Below are 23,032 nucleotides of genomic sequence, written 5' to 3'. Positions count from 1 at the left end.
CTGAATGGAGTCACCAGCTAAGATCCGTAGCATACGCATTTCGCTTTGATGGCATCATCAGGAGTAAAATCGCAAGGAAAACTCCGATCACTAGTCCACTGACTCAGGAGGAGTTGCAGCGTGCAGAGCAAGTCATCTACAATCAAGTTCGACGCCAAACATTTCCTGAAAAAATGACGCTACTCTCTCATAGCGATTCCGAGTTACCACATCGAAAGTGGAAGGGTGTATTGTCAAAATCCAACCCACTCTTCAAATTGAGTCCACTGATCAACGAACTTGGAGGTTTACGGATGCGAAGCCGAATCGATGCATGCCAATATGCTGCAGAGTCAGTGAGGAATCCAATCCTACTACCGAAAACAAATACTGGTTGCCGAATATAATCAAAAGGTTCCGACATATTAACCATGAAACGCCAATGAATAAAATTAGTCAGAAATACCATATTCCCAGAATCCATTCTGTTTTCAACAAGGTTCACCGAAATTGTCAGCTATGTAAAATCTTGAAAGCATGACCACATCCCCCAATGGCTGAACACAAATGATGGTTTGAGAGTGGACTGCGCATGCCAAAGGAGTGTTGTAGCGCAGTATCGTTGATTGGTTCCTACTAATGGCTATTGATACCTCGAGGCACGCCAGTGCAGTGTTAGGGTAAGACTCACATGGGGCGAGTGACATTTAGGGGAAGCTGCTTCAGCGGCAGGGTGGTAATGGGTTGAATCCACACACCCATAAGTGGGGCAGCAGGGACTTTGTCCAAGGGCTTGACGACCCCTCCCCATGGCCACTGCGAGTTAGACCGGGACCATCGTCCCTAACCCCTAATCCCAAGGCGTCAAGCGACCCGTGCCGAGGGGATGCATGGCCAGGGAGGTGAAATAATAAGCTAGGCCTTTAACGGAGCCTGTGGGGTACCTGGGCACCCTCCACAGTAATTGTCCCTTACCGCGTCATGCTGGGCTCTGGCGTGGTGGACCTCTTTTCCCGAGCAACTCGTGGGACCAAAATGGAAAACCAAGTCAATTCTTCAACTAGTGGTAGTAGTGTAGGCGACAACCCCTTCGCAAGAGGTGGGTTGTTCAGGTCTCCGCCTAGGAGGCCAGAGGCAATAGTCGGCAGCTCAGTGCGCAGCGCCAGCGTGGTCACTTAACCTTCTCGGCTAAAAAAACGCCGGTAGAGGTTATTGACGGCCCATGGCTTGTGGAGGCGATGAACCGCAAACGCGATGGGCTTTCGGCCTTCGAGGTGGCGACGGAACAGCTTAACGCCATCATTGACTTTGCGTCATCGAAGCATAATATCAGCAAGAAACTTCGGAAGTCGATGCTGGACGCCAAGCTGGAGAGGGCGGTCGGGACGGCCAAGTGTAAACCCGTGAAATCGGTAGAATCGAGGTCTACCCAGACTGAGGCCCAAGGATTCGCGGACCGAGGGCATGCCAGCGAAGACGGTGGTGCCAAAGTCTACCCAGACTGAGGCTCAAGTATTTGCGGGTACGTCGGGGGTGACTGCTCCAACGGAGCAGACACAAAAACGGGGGAGATAGTCTCCAGGGGATGAGCTCCCTGGGGGCCGCTCCAAAACGCGGAGGGTTACTACCCCGAACAAGGGTAGTGGGGCTGGGAAGCTGAACCCCGGCCAGGTACCTCCAAAACCGGGGAGGAAGGACCTGGAAAGGTCCGTCCACTCAGGAAAGACGGTGGTAAGGGGTTACGGCAGGCTGAAAGTTCTCAGCCGTACCAGACCAGGGAAATAGAGGGGGATGACGCCTCCTGGACCCTGGTCAAGAACAAGAGGAAACCGAAGACGTCAAGGACCGAAAAGAAAGCCCAGGCGAATGAGGGTAGCAAGAAGTCTAGGGTAGGCGCCAATCGCACCAGGGGCTATGCCCTAGTCATCACGACAGACGAGGCTAAGTACTCGGACGTCTTGAAGGCGATGAGGAGTGACGTCAAGCTAGGTGAACTCGGCGCCGTCGTATGACGACTAAGACGTACTCGGATGGGCGCGATGACCCTCGAACTGAAGCGGGGCGTCTCGCAAAAGGGCGCCGCCTACAAGAAGTTGGCGGAGGAAGTCCTAGGCGAGACGGTCAAGGTGAGGGCACTCACTACGGGGATGAATCTAAGGGTTAAAGACCTGAACGAGATCACCGAAGTCGAAGAGCTCGTCACGGCACTGCGGCGACAGTGTGAAGGAAGACGCCTACCGCAGCCGTTCGGCTACGGAAAGGTCCGGCAGGGACGCAGGTAGCATTGGTTTGGCTATCTGCAGCGGACGCCTCCAAGGTAGTCAAGCTAGGGAGCGTCAAGGTGGGATGGTCGGTATACCCTGTGGGCATATACGAGCAACCCGAAGTTTGCTTCAAGTGCCTGGAACTGGGGCACAAGCAATGGGACTGCAAAGGCCCTGACAGAAGCAATCTCTGCCGACGCTGCGGATTGGAGGGACATAAGGCACAATGCTGCACGAACCCTCCCAATTGTTTGATTTGTTCCAGCAAAGCTGTGAACAGCAAGCACCCCATGGGGGGTTCGATATGCCCGGCGTTTAAGCGTGCTGCAAAATCACAGTGCAGGTAACGCAGCTGGCTTGCTCGGCCTCGCCCGAGTGTTTGGTGTGCTCGATCCTTTAATCGAACAAGTGGCCGCGTGAAGAACAACATGGTATCGTCGCTTTCGCGGCGTCGGTCAACCGGGCGAGTTCCGAGCTTATTGGCAGGCGTAGGCACCGCGTCGGCAAGTCCCTCTGTGTGCTGGCGAATAGGCCCTATCGCAGAGAGGTCAATTTGGGGTGCACGCGGCATCATCATTCTTGATACCAGTCGTGCAGAGGGAAGCAGGCGCGAAGTCGACCCTGCCCACCTTCCGAGGACATAGGGCGTGGTAAGGCCACCTGGAAAGCCAGCAATGCGCTGGCACGATACCATGGTGTTCTTCTAAAAAGCGAGCAGTCTTCCCAAATGAACAGCAAACACGCTGAGTACAGCTGTACATACACTCTGTTTGTACCCGCACTTCGTGTTTATACAGATACGCACGAATGTATACTTGTACCCGAGCAGACGTTCGAGTAGCATTTTGTACTTATGTACAGTACACAAGTATGTTTCTGGCGTATTCGTTTTTGTCCGCTGTTCTTCACTGACGTGCTGTTGATGTGACTTTGTTAAATATTATAATTAAGAGAAAGGATTTCGTTGTTTTGCACCTTTTTAGTGATTTTTGAGGTTTTAGTGATTATTGAGAAATTGGTTTTCACCGGTAAGTGAAACATATAGTACCTAAATAAATGATTTGCAAAATCATGGTCGTAATGTTTTCGTAACTTCGACTGATTTCTTCATAATGTTAAGCTGCAGAAATTGTTTAGCGGAATTAAGGGAACTGTTCCATTTACATTTCATTGAACATATATTCATCTCATCGCAAAACAGAAAAATGCAGCACCAATCTTGTCGCTTATTTTTGCTAACAAGCGTGCTCACTGCTGAAAAAAATCACAAAATAAAATAAAAACAAATCAAATTCATTTTCATTGCTCTGTTTTCGATGGGATGGTAATGGGACCTATGAGATGAAGTGCCGAACCGTTTCCGTAGGTTTACCTCGATTATATGGACCCTCGATTATATGGACTTCGATTATATGGACTTTTACCTCGATTATATGGACATTTTTTTCGATAAATTTTTGTTTTGTTTTGGGGTGTTAAAAAGATGTTGAATATTGTAAGTCATATTTTCAATTGATTCTATATATTTTATGGTACATTGGGGCAAATAAAGGCCCGTAAGGCATGTTGTGATGTTATATATGGAGATGCACTCTGAGTCATATGACTTGATTGATTTACCATTTTCGCGTTGGAAAATTTGTATATAATGATAAATATACAATTCTTTAATCTGCAACAGCCACGGCCACGTCCTTACAAAAAGGTGGTGAAAAATAATGCGTATTTTTGGTGATCTCTGCCATACGAAAACGTGAAGTGAATTGAAAAGACTGACAGTATGCGGAGCAAGTGATAAGATGAGATTGTCATATTTAGCTGTTAGATCTTTGCTTCCAACCTTTTTCTGCTTTTGGTGCATGGAATGAAGTATAGAAGGACGGATGATGCATTAACATTTAGCAAACCGGACCCACTGATACTGATTTTTTAGGTATATCCACGAAACTGGAAGAGTTTATTTCAATATGTGATACATAAAGTTCCAAATGGTTTTCAAACCTGGCATTATTTCTTCTGTACGAACTTGATAATTATTTGAATGTAAAAAACTGTAAACTCTTCGAGCAGTCTTTATGTTTAAATAAATGTTGTCGAATATCCTGATATTCACATTTGTTCAGCACAAGGCTTAAGGATTATACTGACGCTCAACGGTAGGAAAAGAAATTGAATATCTTTAGAATGTTCTTGTTAGCAGTTCTTAAATCAATTGCTGCTAAACCGTTCAGCAAAGCGTGATCCTGAAACGCTCATGCAAACTCGTTCATGCTGTGTAATGTGAGCGATGTGTTTTTCGTTAGTGTTGTACAAAATACAACAGCACGGTGGTGAAATTTTGAATGCAATCTCAAGTTTTGTCCGTGATTTTTATGAGGGCCCGCCACTATGCGTCGTTTTGAATTTTAAAACCCGTTGCAAAATACAGCCCTGCTTTAATATACGAACATAGTCCAAAATAGCCATAACAATTTATCCTTTAATATTCCGCTTAGCAGGTGTAGGTGCACTGTGCAATTGACCTTTCCCGTCAACAATTTTTATCCGCTCAATCGATTCTTCAATTTTTCGAGGACAACTTTCCCAAAGAACCCATACTTTTGACGCCATACTTTTGGACGAATAGTGCTGGTTTCCAAGCTTGGCCTAACATTCACCCGATTTTGAATTAAAATAAGGCTAATTCCAATTCTTCAAACGTGCGGCACTTTTCCGATTTTTTTTATTCTAAAGTATGAATTCTGTGGAAAATTTGAACTTAAATAAGTCAAAGAATTGACTGAGACAATAAAACGAGATACATTTTTTGACGAGAAATGTCAATTGGTTCTTGTAAAAATTGACACTGATACGTGGATAGAGCCCCTTATTTACAATGATTTAAATTCTTTTTAAGAATATCAATCAAACGCAACTTGTTGCAAGGAGATCTTTTAAAGATAAGTGTCAGAAAAGTGAGACTGTTTCTACGCGATTTTTGCATAAACAAATGCATTTTGGCCATATCTTCTGAGCCCATAGTCCAATTCGGCCAAGGAGACTATATGACAAAACTTTACATCGGTTTCAATTTGCTGCGATCAAATCAAAAGAGGACAAGTGTCAGTCCTTCTATATAAAGCCAGTTTTTGAATCTAACATATACCTTACTCGACCACTCAGTGTTTGCTTTGTTGCTGAAACAGGAAGGCACTGTAGTTAGAATTCGTGAATGAGTATATTAATGTGCTCACATTCAGCTGGGCGAAGTCTTCATTACTAGTGTAATCTTAGAAACAAGTGGCTGGAAAAAAGGTTACGTTCTTATAGAAAATCATAATCTACTGAGTTATCATAAAATGAGCCCAAACATGCGGATTAGACTGTAAGACAATATATGGATGTTTTCTTTCACCTTTTAAGACTTATTTAATCGTGTAACACAAATTTTGAGAAAAAAATTTGCTTCGATTATATGGAAAATTCGATTATATTGCATCGAAAAAGTCCATATAATCGAGGTATACCTGTATGTTGAAAGCGCAGCCGCCATATCTCGCGTGATTTTTGAAAACGTCGTAAGTCCAAATGAGAGACTCTCTTTCATTACGCTCTATTTCACTAATATCTAAGCTAGTTTTGCATTTATTGCAATATTTCCCCCTCAACACGCTAGACAAAGCAATTTTCTTCAGATCTCTGTTAAAAATCCGATGTAAATGTTAGTATGGCTTCGTAATAATCGAAAGAGAAAATAAACAAGGAGAGCCTATCTTTTGGACTAACGTTTTCAAAATCACGCGAGATATGATACGTGCAACGATTGTGACTTTATGCTGCATCCATTCATTCGTACTGTTATTCGTGCTGCTCTCGGTTTTGTACTAAGGCTTGTTCGCGACAAAATCTGGACACAACATCGAGAATTAATAAAAATCGATGAAGTCAGTTTATTCGGCACAGTTTTTACTTCAAATGACTTCATTCTCTGTCTATGCTTTGATATATGCACTAAAATTGGTGACATTTTAATTTCCCAAGAAACAGTTCGTGTCGAAGGATTTGTTCTCCTCTGAAGTATTTGTTTCACCTTCCCATCCTACTGCTGGTTCCCTAAAACTGTTCTTCTTCAACTCCTTGGCATCCTCATTGATGTCAAAAAAGCATCAAACTATTTCAAGACTCTATGAACAGCGTTTACATGAAAACAACAGCTTTTTAGCAAGATTTCGAATCGAAAGCCCAAGACCTTAATGGCGGCTGCACACAATTGATTTTCCAACCTGCTCTCTTTTCGACAACATGATCCATTACGTACTTGTAATACTAATAAATAAAACATTTTATGATAGTACGGACATACGTTCATTACTCTACGAAATATTTCACTCGTTGATGAGGTATTTCAAAAGTTATACGTGTTTTGGGGTGTCCAGATTTTGTCGCGAACAAGCCTTACTGTTGACACATATTCGCAATACAGAGGCTTGAACCGATATCACTTTCATTTTTCAGAATGAAATGCTTGTTGGCCTGTGTAAGTGTGGGAGTATAAAATTGTGTCGGTGTATTTGTGTATGTATGTGTGCGTGTATCTGTAACTACCTGATTCATAAAAAATATTTCTTGAAATCCCTCAACAATATATTTTTCATTTAGATTAAACTGTTCTTAAAAACAAGTAACAAAAACAATTGTATTAGTGTTAATATATTCATTCTACTGTTAGGTTTTGCATCATAATGTCGAAAAATAAGATTGACGTCAAGAATACTTTTTTCTTGCATGATGAAGATGAAGGGCTTTACAAATGTACAATTGATAAGTGCAATAGTCGTCTGAAAGGTGCCTCGAACAGTTTGAAACGGCACATTGCAATTTATCATACGGATGTGTCTAAAACGGTTGGTATTGATAAATACAAACCTTCCACGGCACAGGACAGAGATGATTCTCCTAAAGCGAAGAAAATGAAAACAATTTCGCTCGAAGTGGATGAAGCGGAGTTTCTATCTGGATTGGTTGAACTTGCCACAATTCAAGGAGTAGCGTTTAACGTTTTCGACAGCTCCGGCTTTAAAAAGACAGCAGGGATCCTGGCAAAAGCTTTAGGAATGCCCAACCATGCTGATGCTATTGTTCTGATGATTCAGCACGTGGCGGAGCATGTCCGAGAGATAATTTCCGAAGAAATGAAGGGAACGTTGTTCTGTCTTAAGTTTGATGAGGCTTGTCGGCTTAACAGGAAAATACTAGGTATTACAGCACAATTTATCCAGCGTGGAAAACTTATGTCGAGGATTTTGTCGATTGAAGACATGACTGAGCGACAGACAGGGGAAAACTTGAAACAGCGAATTAACGATGTTCTGGATCGTTTTAAGCTGGATATCAAAAACGTTTATGCCGCAACTACCGACAATGGAAAAAATATGGTCAAATGCACAGAAATCCTTCGAGACCAGCAAGAGTTGTCACTGTTGAATTCTCTGGGAAGTATTTCTGAAGACAAATTACTAGATGCAGACCTTATTAATGGAGAAGTGGACTACGAAATTGATGAAGAATATGGAAGAAAACTGATGGAAGATGATAACGATATTGATAATCTCATTACCAAGGTGGATGATATTATTTCAAGTAGCGAAGGTTGCATTGAGTCGATTAAGTGTGGAGCACACACTTTTAACCTTATTGTAAAGGATGCTCTAGCAACAGTAAACGACGAGTGGCTGAAAGAGATCAGAAAAATGGTGAAAACGTCAAAACGCGTGGAATATCGTGCATTGTTCACAATTGCCAGAATACCGCTTCCAAAGCTTGACGTAGAAACAAGATGGTCTTCTACATGGGATATGGTGGAGAGCATTGAGAAATACGAGCTAATAGTCAAAGAGATCGGTAGTAAGTGCTCTGCTCTTAGGCTTTCAGACGTTACATGGGCACGAATGAAAGATTACAAAAATGGTTTGAGTGTGTGTATTCTGCTGTTGCAGCACTGCAGAGCTAAAATATTATCATGGGCGATCTATTAAAGATAATAAAACAATGCCAGTTTAGCATAAAAAGCTTCCCTGCGAAAATCCTTTCGTACGAGGTCTCAATGATGCAATCGACAACCGTATAAAGAAGCTTGTCGATAACAACGCTTTGGAGCAGCTATGTTGTTCGATCCAAGATGGTGCTTTCTGGATTCACCATTCTTTTCCAAGGAAGATAAGATAGAAGCCATTGTAAGTACTTAAATAACTCCTAAGTATAGTAAAATTATTCACCACAAACAAACAGGCTTAACACTATTGAATTTTGCATTGATAATGAATTTAACAGTTATTTTGAATTTCATTGTTTACTAATTCCACAACCAGATGCGATCTTTTTTGCTATTCTCGTTTGTGTTTCATATTAGATGAGTCCCTTCTATTTACAATACCCCAACGCTATTTCAAGATGATTGCTAGATGGTTGCCGAGTAACTATTTTATTAACTATTTTCTGTTAGACATGCTAGCTGTTTCGTCTGTTTGTCTTAAATTTGATTTGATTTTATTTTTTATTTGTATTACACATAAATTAAACTTACAGGAACATGTTCTCAAAGTAGCCAACCTTCTTAAAGTAGTGAAGAAATTGTCAACAGAGGCTCAACAGCAGACCCCATCAGATAACGACACATTCGACGATTTTGAGGTTATGTTAGAGCAGGAGTGTAGCACAGCATCAACCTCTGACAACGCATCACAAACTGATCTCAAAGTGAAGTCTGGTTCGAGTCTGGTTTTTGGTTGGCCAAATGAATTGCCAACCAGAAAACCAGACTACCAGCTTCAAGTGATATTCTGAAATATTGGGAAGTCAGACGTTTCGAGGAACCTGAGTTATACGAACTCGCTATGGTGGCTCTGTCTGCACCGGTCACTCAGGTAACAGTGAAGCGTTGTTTTTCTACTGTGAAACTATTGCTGGAGCAGCATCGATTGAACATGTCGTCATCGAGACTAGACGATTTGATGATAATTCGATGCAATCGAGATCTCCTCACTGACGCCATTAACAGGTATAGACAGAAGAAGTGACTCGCGTGCGAGTTTTTATTTAGCAATTTCTCACCATTAATTTCCATTAATAATTGATTTTGTGTATTCAACATTGAATTTAAATTAACATGTTTACTTAAAATAAAGAAAAAATGAATCATGACATACCCGATTTATAAAAGACATTGGTTTAGAGCTCTAACTTTTGTATTCATCGGTCCGAAATCAGTTAACTTCGCTCCAATTCGCGAATACGAAAGTAATGCCTCTACTCACTCTTATGGCAAAATCTCATTGCTATCTGTCAGACTGTGCGTGAAACATGGCCGCCAATCACCCCTTCTTGTCCCTCCACAGTAAAATCCCATAAGGAACTGTCAGACTGTGCGTGAAGAATTTACCTTCGTAGTCGCGAATTATGTATAGACAAACAAATGACATAGATGGGCGTACATAGTTTAAGTTTTGGTATCAAATATTTTTATGGAGTTTAACATTCTTGCAATTTTAAATTGGATAATGCTACGTTTAAACAAACCAAGTGAATTGATCATTTCAGGTCAATTAAAATGATTTGCCAAAAAATTTCAACTTTTCTTTCGTACATATGAGTTGAACCAATTTGTTTGACCATTCAATTCGAAGTCAAGCTAAGTAACTTGCCTGCTTTATTTGCCGATTCTGAACAAAGCAAAGTGAATTCATCAACTCTGTTCAATACAGTTCACTTATCAAAAACCAATTGTGTCTAACTTTAGGTATTTTATGAAACGTTTCGCAGCCGCCCGATTATTTACGTTTAATGTTTTTGTTTTGGTATGATTTTGCATGAACATTCCGTTAGATCCGAACATAAAATAAGGATCGTAATGTTATACTTTTCATTTATGTTTGTTTTAGGATTTTATGATCAGAATGCAATGGTTTAAACGATCTAGCGACTTGTATTGAAATTCGTGTGCAAAATTTGGTTTTAAAACCCTAGTAAGCGAAAGGAAGAATTGAAAATACGACTCATTGGAATGGTCAACTAGAAACAGCAAAACAAACCGGCACCCGTTGAATGTCAAAAAAAGATAAACACGAGCAAAACGGTTGACTAGATCTGCTCCATAAAATGCTATATAGAATTTGATCTCGCTGGTCTATGCTATCAGTAGAGTTTATAATTGTGCGTTTCTATTCTTTTTCTCCGAAACATGCACTCCCAAATAAAGTTGTGCAGTGATTTGTTAGCTGCAGTCAAACTTCTTAACATCCTTTGTTATTCCAAATATTCCGTATGATTTTTAGTCAATGCATACGACAAACTGTGACAAACCCTATAATAAAATTTTAGAAAAAATGTAAACATATGTTGTCAATTTGAATTGTTTTTTTAAGATCCACTGTGTACCACCAAATCAGCGTGTAACGTTCCCGACTAATTTTGCTCTTTTCCTTTGCTCCTTTTTCTGCCAGGCAGATCTGAACGCAAGTTTATACATCAGTTTTGTACTTATGTACAAGTTCGCTTTCACAGGTACTGCGTACAATGCACTGTGCCAATTAAAGTACTCTTTAATGGGTAAAAAAGTGCCCATTATGAAGTTAAATAGTTCAACTCATTAAAAGAGTAAACACCGTTTACTCATTAATGAGTAAACGACCTATATGTCAGTTTCAGGCGTAATTTTTACCCATTATTCGAAAAACTTTTTTTTCCAATAAGGGGTGAATTTTACTCTTTATTATTCTTATAATTTATATTGTTATTGTATTATGCTATTCTCAAAAGCAAAAGAACGTTAATTCGAGCATTAATCTTTATTTGATCATATTTATTCAAAGCAAAGTAAAGTTTTTACATTTGTTTATTTGATATTCGTTGATGCATAATTGCTGAAATTAAAACAAAAAATTCGTCTGGCTCCTTACTTTTTTAGTTTCGTCTATTTGAAGGCAGCAGCTGTTGATGCGGCATACCACTGTTACGGGTTCAACTGCCAACCGATCTGTCAATCCTTTCGGTCCAAATGACTCGGGAGCAATTAAACGCCATTGTTGGAAGCGCCGGCCAGAAACAGGTCATTCAGGATGTACTCTGCCCGTTCTCGTGTTCCAAGATGGGAAAATGCAGCGAAGATATGGGGCCGCACTGTTTCCGCCACAGTCCAAATTGTTCGGCACTTGTTGCTTGTGTTCCGGAAGCAAGCGATTCGAGTGATAGGTCATCAATTAAGGATAGAGACGGTGCCTTACTCCGATCGGAAATCCTATCACGCATTGTTCCGATCAAGCCGCTTCCAAATGTAAGGACGAGCTCCTGTCTCCGAAACTCGGTTCACTCTGAAGTGCTGGCAGAAGTAGCGCCGAGCCGAACCGAAGATTTTGAACGTTGGTGGAACCGGCGACTTCCTAAAATGTCGTGTCCAGGATGGCGTAGCTTTTAGGCAGTTGTTCGCTAAAAAAACAAGAGTTATTATATATTTTTTATTTTATTTCAAAAGATACTTACTTTACTTCAACTCCACCAACATCTTTGATTATTACAAATAATAGACCAAAGGGACTTTTCACCCATTAAAGAGTAGTCTTTCGAAACATGTAAATGCGCACAAAACACTCATTATCAAAAAAAATAAAATACTTATTATATTGACAGCTCCATATGCTGGTAAATAATGAGGGTTTTTTACTCTTTAATGGGTAATGCCAGGTTTACAGTGTGCTGTACATGAGAACTTCGATTTTTTGCGTTCGGTGTTCAACACAAGTTCTAGAAAAAGTACGTGAGTTGAACATCACACATGTTCGTGGGAAGACTGAAAGCGAGTCACGATGTTCGATGCTGCAAGGACACGCAGCTAACCTCGAGGGTGCGTTATGCACTGGCCCCCCTTTGAAGCATTACTTTCTGGTTGTACCGAAGGGACGATGGGCTTGGCGGCAATGGAAACGGTTTAGCGGGTCGGGGATGCAGTCCTGCCTCCCTCATTGGAGGTGGCCCCTAACCCCGCACTTCCTGGACAACCCAGGATGTCTGTTGAGCAGATTCCCCCTCCATTGCTTAGGAAGAAAAAAAAACACACCCACAAGTGGTGCATGGGGAGTGTTCCTACTTCGGTAGGGTAGCATGTGGTCTTCTTCGGCAGGGGCTCTCCGGCCTGTGCTGAGAAAGGTGTGTCGTAGCGGGTAACCGCTATCGTCATCCCGAGGCATAGCTGATGTTTGTGCATAGACTACATGCTGAGGTAGGAGTGTTTTAGCGTAGTATCTGTTGGCTCAGGCAGATACCGCTATTGACTCCTCGAGGCATGGCAGTAGAGTGTTGAAGTGAGCATCCAAGTAAGTCTCAAATGGTGTGAGTGCTTGTGTGAATGAGTACATTAAGTACAGCCTATCCTTCAGAAGTGCTGTCCCTGGGGGAAATTTTGGTTGGTGTCCAAGGAGGTTTTAGTGGGTGAGAGTCCCTCACTCCAGTACACTGACATGTGGTAGCTTGGCAACTACTACGCGTGTGCTGGTCAGTGCATTAGGATTACTCCTAGCAAAAAAAGCTTCCGCAGGTTACCACCAGAGCTCCCGCCCAGGACGGGCTATCGTACCTAAGAATAGATACTGGCACCTTGTAGCTGTTGGGCATTATCCTCGATAATGCCGCAACAGCAGTCGAGGGGCTTCATGTCGCATAGTCGACATGGATGCCGAAGGTCTATTAGGACCCCAAGGAGTTTCAAACTCCGCTTTGATACGATCGCGACTTCACCCACATGAATCACTGCATTTTGAACCGATTTGCGTTTGTTGACGATAACCACCTCCGTCTTATGTTGAGCGACCTCCAGGCCTCTAGCGCTCATCCAATTTGCCAACGTGCTGATCGCGTGTGCTGCGGTCAGTTTTACTTCGGGAATGGACTCCCCGTAGACTTCCAATGTTATGTAATAGGGACGCTTCTCTGGTATAAGTAGTACACAGTTCTGGAAATAGCTTTCCAAAATCCAGTACAGGTCCACCAGCAGGCCAAGCCGGTGTAATGAGAGCACATTGGCATCCCAGCTTATGCTGTTGAATGCGTTCTTCACATCAAGTGTCACTAAAACACAGTACCGAATACTTCGCCTTTTCTGTTAGGTCGCTATCTCCAACGTCCAACGTGGACTTACCCTTACGAAAACCTGATTGCTTGACAGACCGTCGGTACCCTCTACATACGGGGTCAGCCTGTTGAGGATGATTTCCTCTAGTAACTTGCCCGTCGTGTCTATAAGACGTATTCTGCTGCTAACCGCAAGTCGAGCACATCTGTATATGGGACTCCATATACAGATGTGCTCGACTTGCGGTTAGCGGCAGTATTGGTCTATACGCCGACAGGTCGCCTGGCGGCTTCCCTGCCTTCGGTAACAGCACCAATTTCTGCCATTTCCATCTTTCGGGGAATCTACACTCATCAAGGCATCTCTGCATAGCTAGCCTGAACATATTCGGGTTCACTATGATTGCTGCCTTGAGAGCGCTATTCGGAGTTCCATCAGGCCCTGGAGCTTTGATCGTTACCAGGGATTTGGCCACCGCGAGTAACTCTTTGTTCGTCATTCTACGGGGAACAAACCCTAGTTGATCACAATTGAATATAATCACGGTGTGTTGCACCATATAAGCTAGGTTGGTTGATTCGCTATACAGCGTTTGCAAGAGCCATAATGTTAGGCATAGTTTTATTATATGTATCACACTAAGGCGAAACCATACGATTGAATCGAGAAAGGCATCGTCACCGCTAGGTGGATTATCCTGGTTTTGCCTTTCTCGTACAACTAAGTTGAACCGAAAGGCTATCATTTCACTCCGAAACGAACTTTTATAGAAGCCTCTGAGACCCATAGTGTTATATACCAATTGACTCAGCTCAACGAGCTGGGCACATGTCTGTCTGTCCGTGTGGATGGGTGTGTGTATGTGTGTGCACAAAAGCTATAAAAACATTAGACAACTTTTCGTATAGTAATCCTCAATCGATTTTTACATTTCAACAAATTTCATTCGACAGGGGACAAAGCCTTGTTGATCACTATTGAGTTTTATAACGATCGGTCATTGCGATTCAAAGTTATGAAGAAAATGGTACATATAAACCCCATATAAGGTCTTAACTAAATGCGAGAAAGGCACCACCAACGATAGATGGATTAATCTGGGTTTTTATTATAAATGCTTAATAATTGAAAAAAAAATCATTTTAGATATGCATTAGACGTGCATTTCGTGCGATATAAATACTGTCAAGTACTTTTTGAGTAGCTCTATCTGACAGACACAATTTAACGAACCTAAATTCTGAGGAAAACATTTTCGGTATTGAATCCGGTAATAACCTGATTCTTCATGTGATTGATTGGTCGAATATATTGTACAAATCTGTTAAACCCATTTTGTGTATTATTGCATTCAAGTTGCGGATATAAAATACTACAGATGATATACCATGGACACCATAGAGATTGCTATCCTCACTAAATATGTTATAGCATTCACAATTTTATAGCATTTTCATACTATTTTATTGCCGTTCTATGCATAATTGTCCCATGTGCATAGGAAATCCAGCAAACATGGGACAAATATGCGTATGATGGCAGTTTAGTACTCACTCAGTTCATTCTTCTCGCCCCTCGCAGATAATCAACTTGGTTGGCTCTCCGGCGCAGCAAGATGTGGAACTGGCCGCTCTCTACCGCGATTCGACCGGCAACTATGGCGAGCGCAAGGTGCTCGGAATATTGGCCAGCCGGTGGGACGAACCGCACCACAAACTGTACAAACGCGAAGCCAAGCCTGATTCGGCGGGCACCAGCACTACCCCGGCCGGGCCCACCGACGAGCCGGAAATGGACGATGCCATCTACAACGTGGCCGGCAAGGCAATCATCTACATCACTTCGGCGCCGGTGCTAACGATCAACAGCACCGACGAGGAGTATCTGCTCGACAAACATACGGTGGCGACGTACGATTCGCGTGAGAGCGAGAGCAAGCTGATCGTCACGTTCAAGGTGGAGGATAACATCAAGGTACGTTTGGATATGGGGAAAGATGTTTAATAGAGGCGGAGGAATTTTTCTTTGGAAAAGTACTAATTACACTGGATCCAAGGTGTAGCATTATTGTTCTGGTTCTTCAAGAATAAACATCGAGAAGAAAATGAACTATTTCCTACTTTTGCTTTCTACATTTTCTTCTGAGGAAATATCAATTTGTTGCAATGGGATTGGAGAACGAAACAGTTCTTCTAGGTATTTACTAATATTGTTTGAAACCCATTAATGTTGACATGAAAAACTCTTTATTGCTAATCCGAGTGTGTCGAGTGCATTGCTTATAATGATTAAACAATGTGATTTGTTTCTATAATTTAACGAAGATCTTTAGAATCTCCATGAAATCGTTGTTTTGAAATATCCAGACAAAGTCTATTCTTTTTTATCGGACATTGAAGAATTTTCTTTGGAATTATTTAATCCTGTTTAATCTGTATTGATGCAATTTGTTATGTGTTGCCGAAAAACAATCGTATAAAAATTACCTTATGGCATTAAATAATCTCCGCATATTTTTGTCAACAGTTTCTTGCAAGACTAATCACTAACATTTATTCAGACTCACTAAGCTCTTCTTGCAAATCTCATTCATACAGAGGATTTTGGTCTTACAGCCGCGGGAAAGTCATTCATGCATGAAAGCATTGACGAAAATGCTTGCTGAATGTGGGTCAATAAAACAAATGGTTTGGATAACCATTTATGCAAATTCTGTTAGCTACGATCATTATGGAAGCACCGTTGCATGAATCAACAATCATAAACCATAACGATTGGCAATAAATGAAAAGCGTTGATTTTATTACTGGTAGCACAGAGAAAAGGCAAAACCGCGAAATTCATTGAGCTATAGCGACAACTTCTCCTCTATACCAATTATAGATGACTAATGAATCGAGAGTATTGCCAGCGTACTTTAGTAAGAGAATGGGAAGTTTGATGTTACACCTTTTTACAGATAACCCTTCTTAGAACGGTACTAACTGTTCTTTCGAAAAGAGGGTTAATTTTTTGTTCGTAAACTGGTAACATATTCGAAGCCGGCTAATATTGAAATCTTGTTGAATACTGTGAATGCCTCTCCATAAAAGTATGAATAATTATTTCGATTTCCTATTTACAGCTAACGCTCAAATTCCGATTCGAAATGGATGCGGGGTATTGGAACATGCCTAAGGTGGATGTCTTCCTAATTGATACCAAGAGCAAGGATGCCAGCAAAACCACTGATGTTACTCTGGAAATCTCCGAAGGGGATGCCCCATACGCTCCGATGGGATTTTCCTACTCTTGCTCAAAACAGTTGGTGTACCGCAATGGATCCACTGTACTAACGCTGGAAAACATTCAGGTGAGTTTAATCTATATATTGTATATATCCATTCAACCATTATAAAAATGACTGGACGTTATTCTATATATTTTTGGGGAAATAAATCATTGAAAGAAATAGGAAATTAATTTGAACAGTTAGATGCGATCGCAATTGGATTATCAATTTGTTTTAACGTGACTCTTTGAAGCTAAAAGAAAACGTCAAAAACAAATCCAAACATTTATAACAATTAAAACAAAAAAGCTTGCTAATGTTAATGTTAATGTAAACTGCTAGCAAAAAGCAATCGCTGCACTGCTTCTCACAGGTTACAAGTTTATCAATAATACCATTTATATCGAATCATAAAAAAACGAGCAAGGTATCAAAATCCGCACAATGCTAAACCATTATTATTACAGCAACGCATTCAAACACCAGAAAATGATCGTCATTGAAGTAGGTGCTGGTTGCTGGTGTTGCGTAGCTCAAGTAGTACTTATCTCCGGTGGTGGTGGAGGCGGTGGCGGCATAATTCAAAAGTGCTACAATTATTGACCGCGAGGCCCCGCGGGCTGCGATGATCTCTGCGCGAGAATGGTGAAACCAGAAAGTGCCCGAAAAGACGATTATCGCCGAAGGAGAGGTATACGAGGGATGGTGCAATGCGGGTAGTTTAGAGCAGAAATCCGATCCGCCGTCGTTGTCGTCATTTCACTTTCGTCTTCACTTCAGGTGGAGAGTATCACTCGAGAGAAGTGAGATTACTGTGAGGAGGGGTCAAATGGGAGAAGATAGTCTACGATGGTCCTCAACTGGCGAAGTGGCCGATTGGGTTAATCTTTGTCAGAGGGTCAGTAGTGTCGATGTGCTTACGATTTCAATAGAGGATAGCTGTTACGAAGGAATGCTGTTGAGTGACAGTCAAACAGACAGATTTTGATTGTCAGTGCGACTATCGTTGGAAATTAGTTTGTATCTATTGAATGTCTATATCAACTGGCATCCTACAGCCCAAATGATGTTGAATAAGGCCTTACTCTTACTAATACCAAAGTATACGGGTTCTTAACAAACGGTTCTTACACCAGCCCTCCCGTCCTACTTAGTCACACTTGGTCGACAACTAAGAAGCTTTGCACAAATCCAAAAATTTATATTTGTCTGTCTAGGCTATATGTGTGGATGTGGGCGTGTATGTGTGTACACAAAATAGTGTGCCGTACGGCCGATCACCTTTACAGTCTCTTAAAATGCTCCTGCAGGTACGGATTCGCACTGCCTCCGCCCTCATGGGTCTCAATTGCGTACTGTTGGTTACTATCAACTCCCCAAAGCCAACATTTTGCGCTCCCTCATGTACGGATTCGCACTGCCTCCGCCCTCATGGGTCTCAATTGCGTACTGTTGGTTACTATCAACTCCCCAAAGCCAACATTTTGCGCTCCCGCATGTACGGATTCGCACTGCCTCCGCCCACATGGGTCTCAATTGCGTATACTAGCACCCATATTGGTCCCAGTTTCGTATTGGAAGTATCTTACTGTTCCCCTGAAATCCCATTTTCACATCGCATGAAAAATAGTTTATTTTGGGATACTTGGGTTGTCTTACACATAAACAGAACAATTTAGGAGAAGTGTTGGTGCGTTAAAACGATTAACCAATAGACGACATTGATGTTTGCCGATTCTGAAGATGCATTCGAGAGACCGAGAAGCTTTATCAACATCATACAATACATGTTGCTGGGAAACCAAAGACATTTCATAGCAGTACATACATAAATTTGTTGTAGGATGTCCTCAATTAAGGGATTCAGGGATATTCATTACGATTTGTGATCAAATAAATCATTTAATCCGGTTTTACCAAAATCGGATTATTCTATGCAAAGTTATACTTATTTAAAAATCGACCAAGTTTTGCCTGTCTTAAACTTTTTGTCTAACCCTTGTACTTTGGTTCGAAAACCTACTCCACTCGACCCCAGAATTATTCCTCAACCAGGAGGCCAATTCCAATTCGATTTTCAGTTTTAAAACTAGGGCGAATCGTCAAAATCGGTTGAGAATTAGAGGTATCTCGTTTCTTACTTCTCGTTTCCCTGTCCTCACTTCTCACTTATATCTTCTTATATCTCATTTCCGACTTCTCATTTCTCACTAATCACTTTTCACTTCTTTCTTCTATCTTTTAACTCCTCACTACTACTTTGCACTTCGAATCTCTCACTTCTCACCCCTCATTTTTCATTTTCTACTACTCACTTCTCACTTCTTACTTCGCACTTCCCATTTCTCACTTTTCACAGATAGGAGTTCGATTCTCGGTCCGGTCTAGGATGTTTTCGGGTTGAAAACTTTCTCGACACCATGGGCAGGGTTTGCAGAAATCGCTCTCAATAGATAACGAACATCGATGAAAGAAAGGCAATAACTGTTCCGAATCATAACAAGCCATGATAACAAATTTATCAAACTTGTATACAAGTGCGAAAAAACAGATTTGGATAGGCAGCTCCACAGAAAAATGATGCTTCCTCGCTTTATTCTCGCTCTTTTCGTATTGGATACCGCACAGCTGTGTAGAAAAGTTAAAGTGCATCATCAGAACCAGTGCTCCCGCGTTTGAAGCTTTGTAAAATAAATTAATCATGAGATATAGCCTCCCGAATCAGTTCTTTATCATGACAGCTTGCGAAAAAGGCTCTCACTATATGCTACAAATTGTAAATGTATACAGGGATGATAATTGAGAGACTCTCTCATTCTCTTTTGGATTCAATCCGTGACCCTGGGCATAGTGTATCCATTGTACTTGCCACACACGATACATACTCATGCAATGGCGGGCATAGAAAATCTTTCATTCATAACTGAGGAAATGCTAATAGAATACTTAGTTGAAAAGCAGGCCAAGTTCCAGTTGGAACTAAGAAGATGAAAGAGAAAACAAAACACAAAACATTTATATTTGTACAAATGACAGCGGACGGTAATGAGCTACCGTTCGTGGACATGGTGGCTATTGTCAAACTCCTTATGCTAGTGCCGGGGTGCAGAAATCGCTCACAATAGATAACGAGCAACGATAAAAGAAAGACAAAACTGTTCCTAATCATACCAAGCCATGATAACAAATTTATCAAAGTTGTATACAACTGCAAAAAACAGAATCAGATAGGGGTCATTCCGGGCCAAATGACTGAGCACGTACAATTAACCTATTTAAAAATAATGAAAATACCTAGCACATATTAATTTTGGTCCATTATTTTGAGTAACCATATGACCATGGTGATTGAACTGCCCTTCGACCAAAAACCCTCCCTGTTTTTGGAGATTTTAAAAACATGCTATTTTCAAACATCGATTTCCAAATTTCTTAGCCCCTGATAAAGCTTATAGCTACAAGAAACTTTAATACCAGTTTTCCGCTTGAAATTTGATGAAATTTATAAAAAAATCTTTAAATGCTGAGCAGTGGTCCCAACTATATTATTTAACTCACTAAATAATAAAAAGCATTTTCTCAAAATACAAATATTTTTTCTTCGATTTCAACGGATTCGAGCTTAACAGACTTTTTCCAGTCGGAAACACTTATCGATACAAAGTAAAACGCGCCGTTGCTGAGTCAAGTTGCCGCGCCAAGTGACCGAGAAAAGTGAAAACTTGCAGATGAATATTATGAATCCCAACCAAATCAAGTGTATCTACTTACTTTGGGCCCACATTTCGAAAAAGCGTTTGATCCGACTGTTTGAGCCGCCCTCCGGCCAAACACTCCTCCCTGTTTTTGAAAATTTTTAAAACATGCCATTTTCAATAATCGATATCTCCGCCCCTAATAAAGCTACAAAAAACGTCAGTACCAGTTTTCCGCTTGAAATTTTGTGAAGATTTTACAAAAAATATTTCAGATGCAAAGCAGTGTTGCCAACTACATTATTTTTCTAGAAAAAAATAGCATTTTTATCAAAATACGTATATTTTTTTTAATTTCTCAGCGGATTTGAGTTTATCAGGCAATTTCCTGTCAAAAACACTTATCGACCCCCAGGGCAGTCGCGGGATAATCATTGATATGCCGCGAAAGACAACTCTTGATTCATACTTGAGTCCCTTTTTTGTCCTAAAAATGTATACCAGCTTTTAGATTTGAATTTTATAAGTGATGATTAGATTTGGAATAATAATAAATGAATGACTAAAGAACAACATTTTTTTTTAAGTAAATAGCCTTCTTTAGGTATCCAAAACAGGTGAAAATATGAATGCTGAACTGAGCTGGTCGTCAAAATCTATGTCCAATCCAAAAACAATATAAATTCAATTGAAAAATCTATTCGAAATCCAATCCGTATCTAAACCAAATTCAAACCAAAGCAAATCAAAATCCAGTCAAATCAGATCCAAATTCAATCTAAATCTAATCCAATCTAAATCCAATCAAAATCTGATCCAATTCAGATCCAAACCTAATCCAATCCAAAGCTGATCCAAACCCTATCCAAATTCAATCCGATACAAAACTAATCCAAATCGTTTGAAATTCAATCCAATCTAAAACCAATCCAAATCCAATCAATGAAGGAATATAAAGTTATTTATTATGATTTGCCTAATATAACTCACTTTTTATTAAATTTCTAAGAACCAATTCATTTTGCACCTTGTGTGTCGCAAACAATATTGGATTCTGCTAGACCCACCTAGTATATCCAAAAAGTTTGGGAATCTCTGTACTAAGGAATTAAAGAAGATGGGGTTCGAAAATGTAGCTTGGTTCGTGGGCCAGCTCTTATTGATTATAAATTTATTTTCTGACATAATTATCGAAATTTTATTATCTTCAGACGAATTTCAGTGTTATAGTTTGAACGCTTAGTAAGGAACATGAAAAATGCGTTGACACAAAAAGTAATTTGTGCTGCCCCAATCTTAAGAGGGTAATCCCTCCAACAAGAAATCGTATAATAAGTTCAGGGAAAAAAGAGTACAAAAGCGTGCGTGAAGGAGGAAAACGGGTGCAGAAGCAGAAGCGTTTGGTTCTAGCGAATCTGACTGAAATATTGACTTCTTCAAGGATTTTTTTACAGAATTGATTTATCAAATTCGCCGAACATCGGCGACCCGAATGCGTTTTAGCAGGAGCAGCAGGCAATCATACAGTATGTGTATGTGTAATCCACGAGTACTTCAAACTGATGTTTACGAGAGCAAAACTTGATATCTCTTGAAACTTGAAGTTAATGGAATCAAAGCATTTCCCTCGTTTGAAGATCTATTGAAACTGAACCTTTGTAGCCCACCAGCAGAGCTAATTGAGCAAAATGTAGTCATGTAACTACTGTCCTAATGTTGGTTTGTCATTACAGCACCCAAATGAGTGCTTTAATGAAATGTATGCAACCCATTTGAGTTGCATAATGGTCATTAAATCACCCATTTCGTTGGTATGGGAAAGTAGGCCGTTTTATCAATCAAAGACGAACTGCAAACCAGGTATTATGAACAGGAATTGCAAAAATAACTTTAAACCATTAAAGTGATTCAGCGATTCCACGGGAAAAGAATAGAGTTGAAAAAAAGTTGACCATTTTTGCTAAAAATCCCTGGTTATTTTCTTCATCGAAAATAATTAGACCCGTATTTTTTAAATTTTTTTTATTAGGGTGACCATGTTCGATATAAGGTTACCAGAAAAATCGCTATTTTTCGAAATTTTTTATTTTTAAAAAATCATAACTTTTGAACCACTGGATCGATTTGCAATTTTTTTTATGGATAGAAAGCTTATTACTTCTAGTTCTTACTAAAGTTTTTGGTTTGGTGTATTGGTGTACTCAAATTTGCTAAAATGGTCAAAATATTCGTTTTTTCAGATTTTTAAATGTTGGACCACAACGACTATATATTTTTTTAATGAAAATTCAAATATTTTTTCATAACATATCAAAAAATTAGAAATGTTCATCGAGCCGTTTTTGAGCTACATTTTTTTTGAAAATTTCAAGTTTTCTGCTCATACACACATGGAATGAACGTTCAGCGATTCCACGGAAAAAGAATAGAGTTGAAAAAAAAAAGTTGTCCAATTTTGCACAAAATCGCTTGGTATGTTCTTCATCGAAAATAATTAGACCCGTGTTTTTTTATTTTTTTTATTAGGGTGACCATGTTCGATATAGGGTTACCAGAAAAATCGCTATTTTTCGAAATTTTTTATTTTTAAAAAATCATAACTTTTGAACCACTGTATCGATTTGCAATGTTTTTTTATGGATAGAAAGCTTATTACTTCTAGTTTTTACTAAGAATATTGGTTTGGTGTATTGGTGTACTCAAATTTGCTAAAATGGCCAAAATA

General features: G+C 40.3%; 1 protein-coding gene across 1 annotated transcript in view; it reads left to right on the top strand.

The window, feature by feature from the left end:
* Positions 1-23,032, top strand: part of LOC134202784 (uncharacterized) — a 63,234-nt gene that overhangs the window by 10,227 nt on the left and 29,975 nt on the right. Inside the window, exons 2-3 of the mRNA XM_062677777.1 lie at positions 14,923-15,315; positions 16,466-16,693. Coding sequence (XP_062533761.1) covers positions 14,923-15,315; positions 16,466-16,693 — 621 coding nt within the window. The remainder of the gene's footprint in view (positions 1-14,922; positions 15,316-16,465; positions 16,694-23,032) is intronic.

The sequence above is a fragment of the Armigeres subalbatus genome, unplaced genomic scaffold (genome assembly GCF_024139115.2).
Source record: "Armigeres subalbatus isolate Guangzhou_Male unplaced genomic scaffold, GZ_Asu_2 Contig141, whole genome shotgun sequence".
NCBI classification, from domain to species: domain Eukaryota; kingdom Metazoa; phylum Arthropoda; class Insecta; order Diptera; family Culicidae; genus Armigeres; species Armigeres subalbatus.
This window is presented reverse-complemented; position numbering and strand designations above follow the sequence as displayed.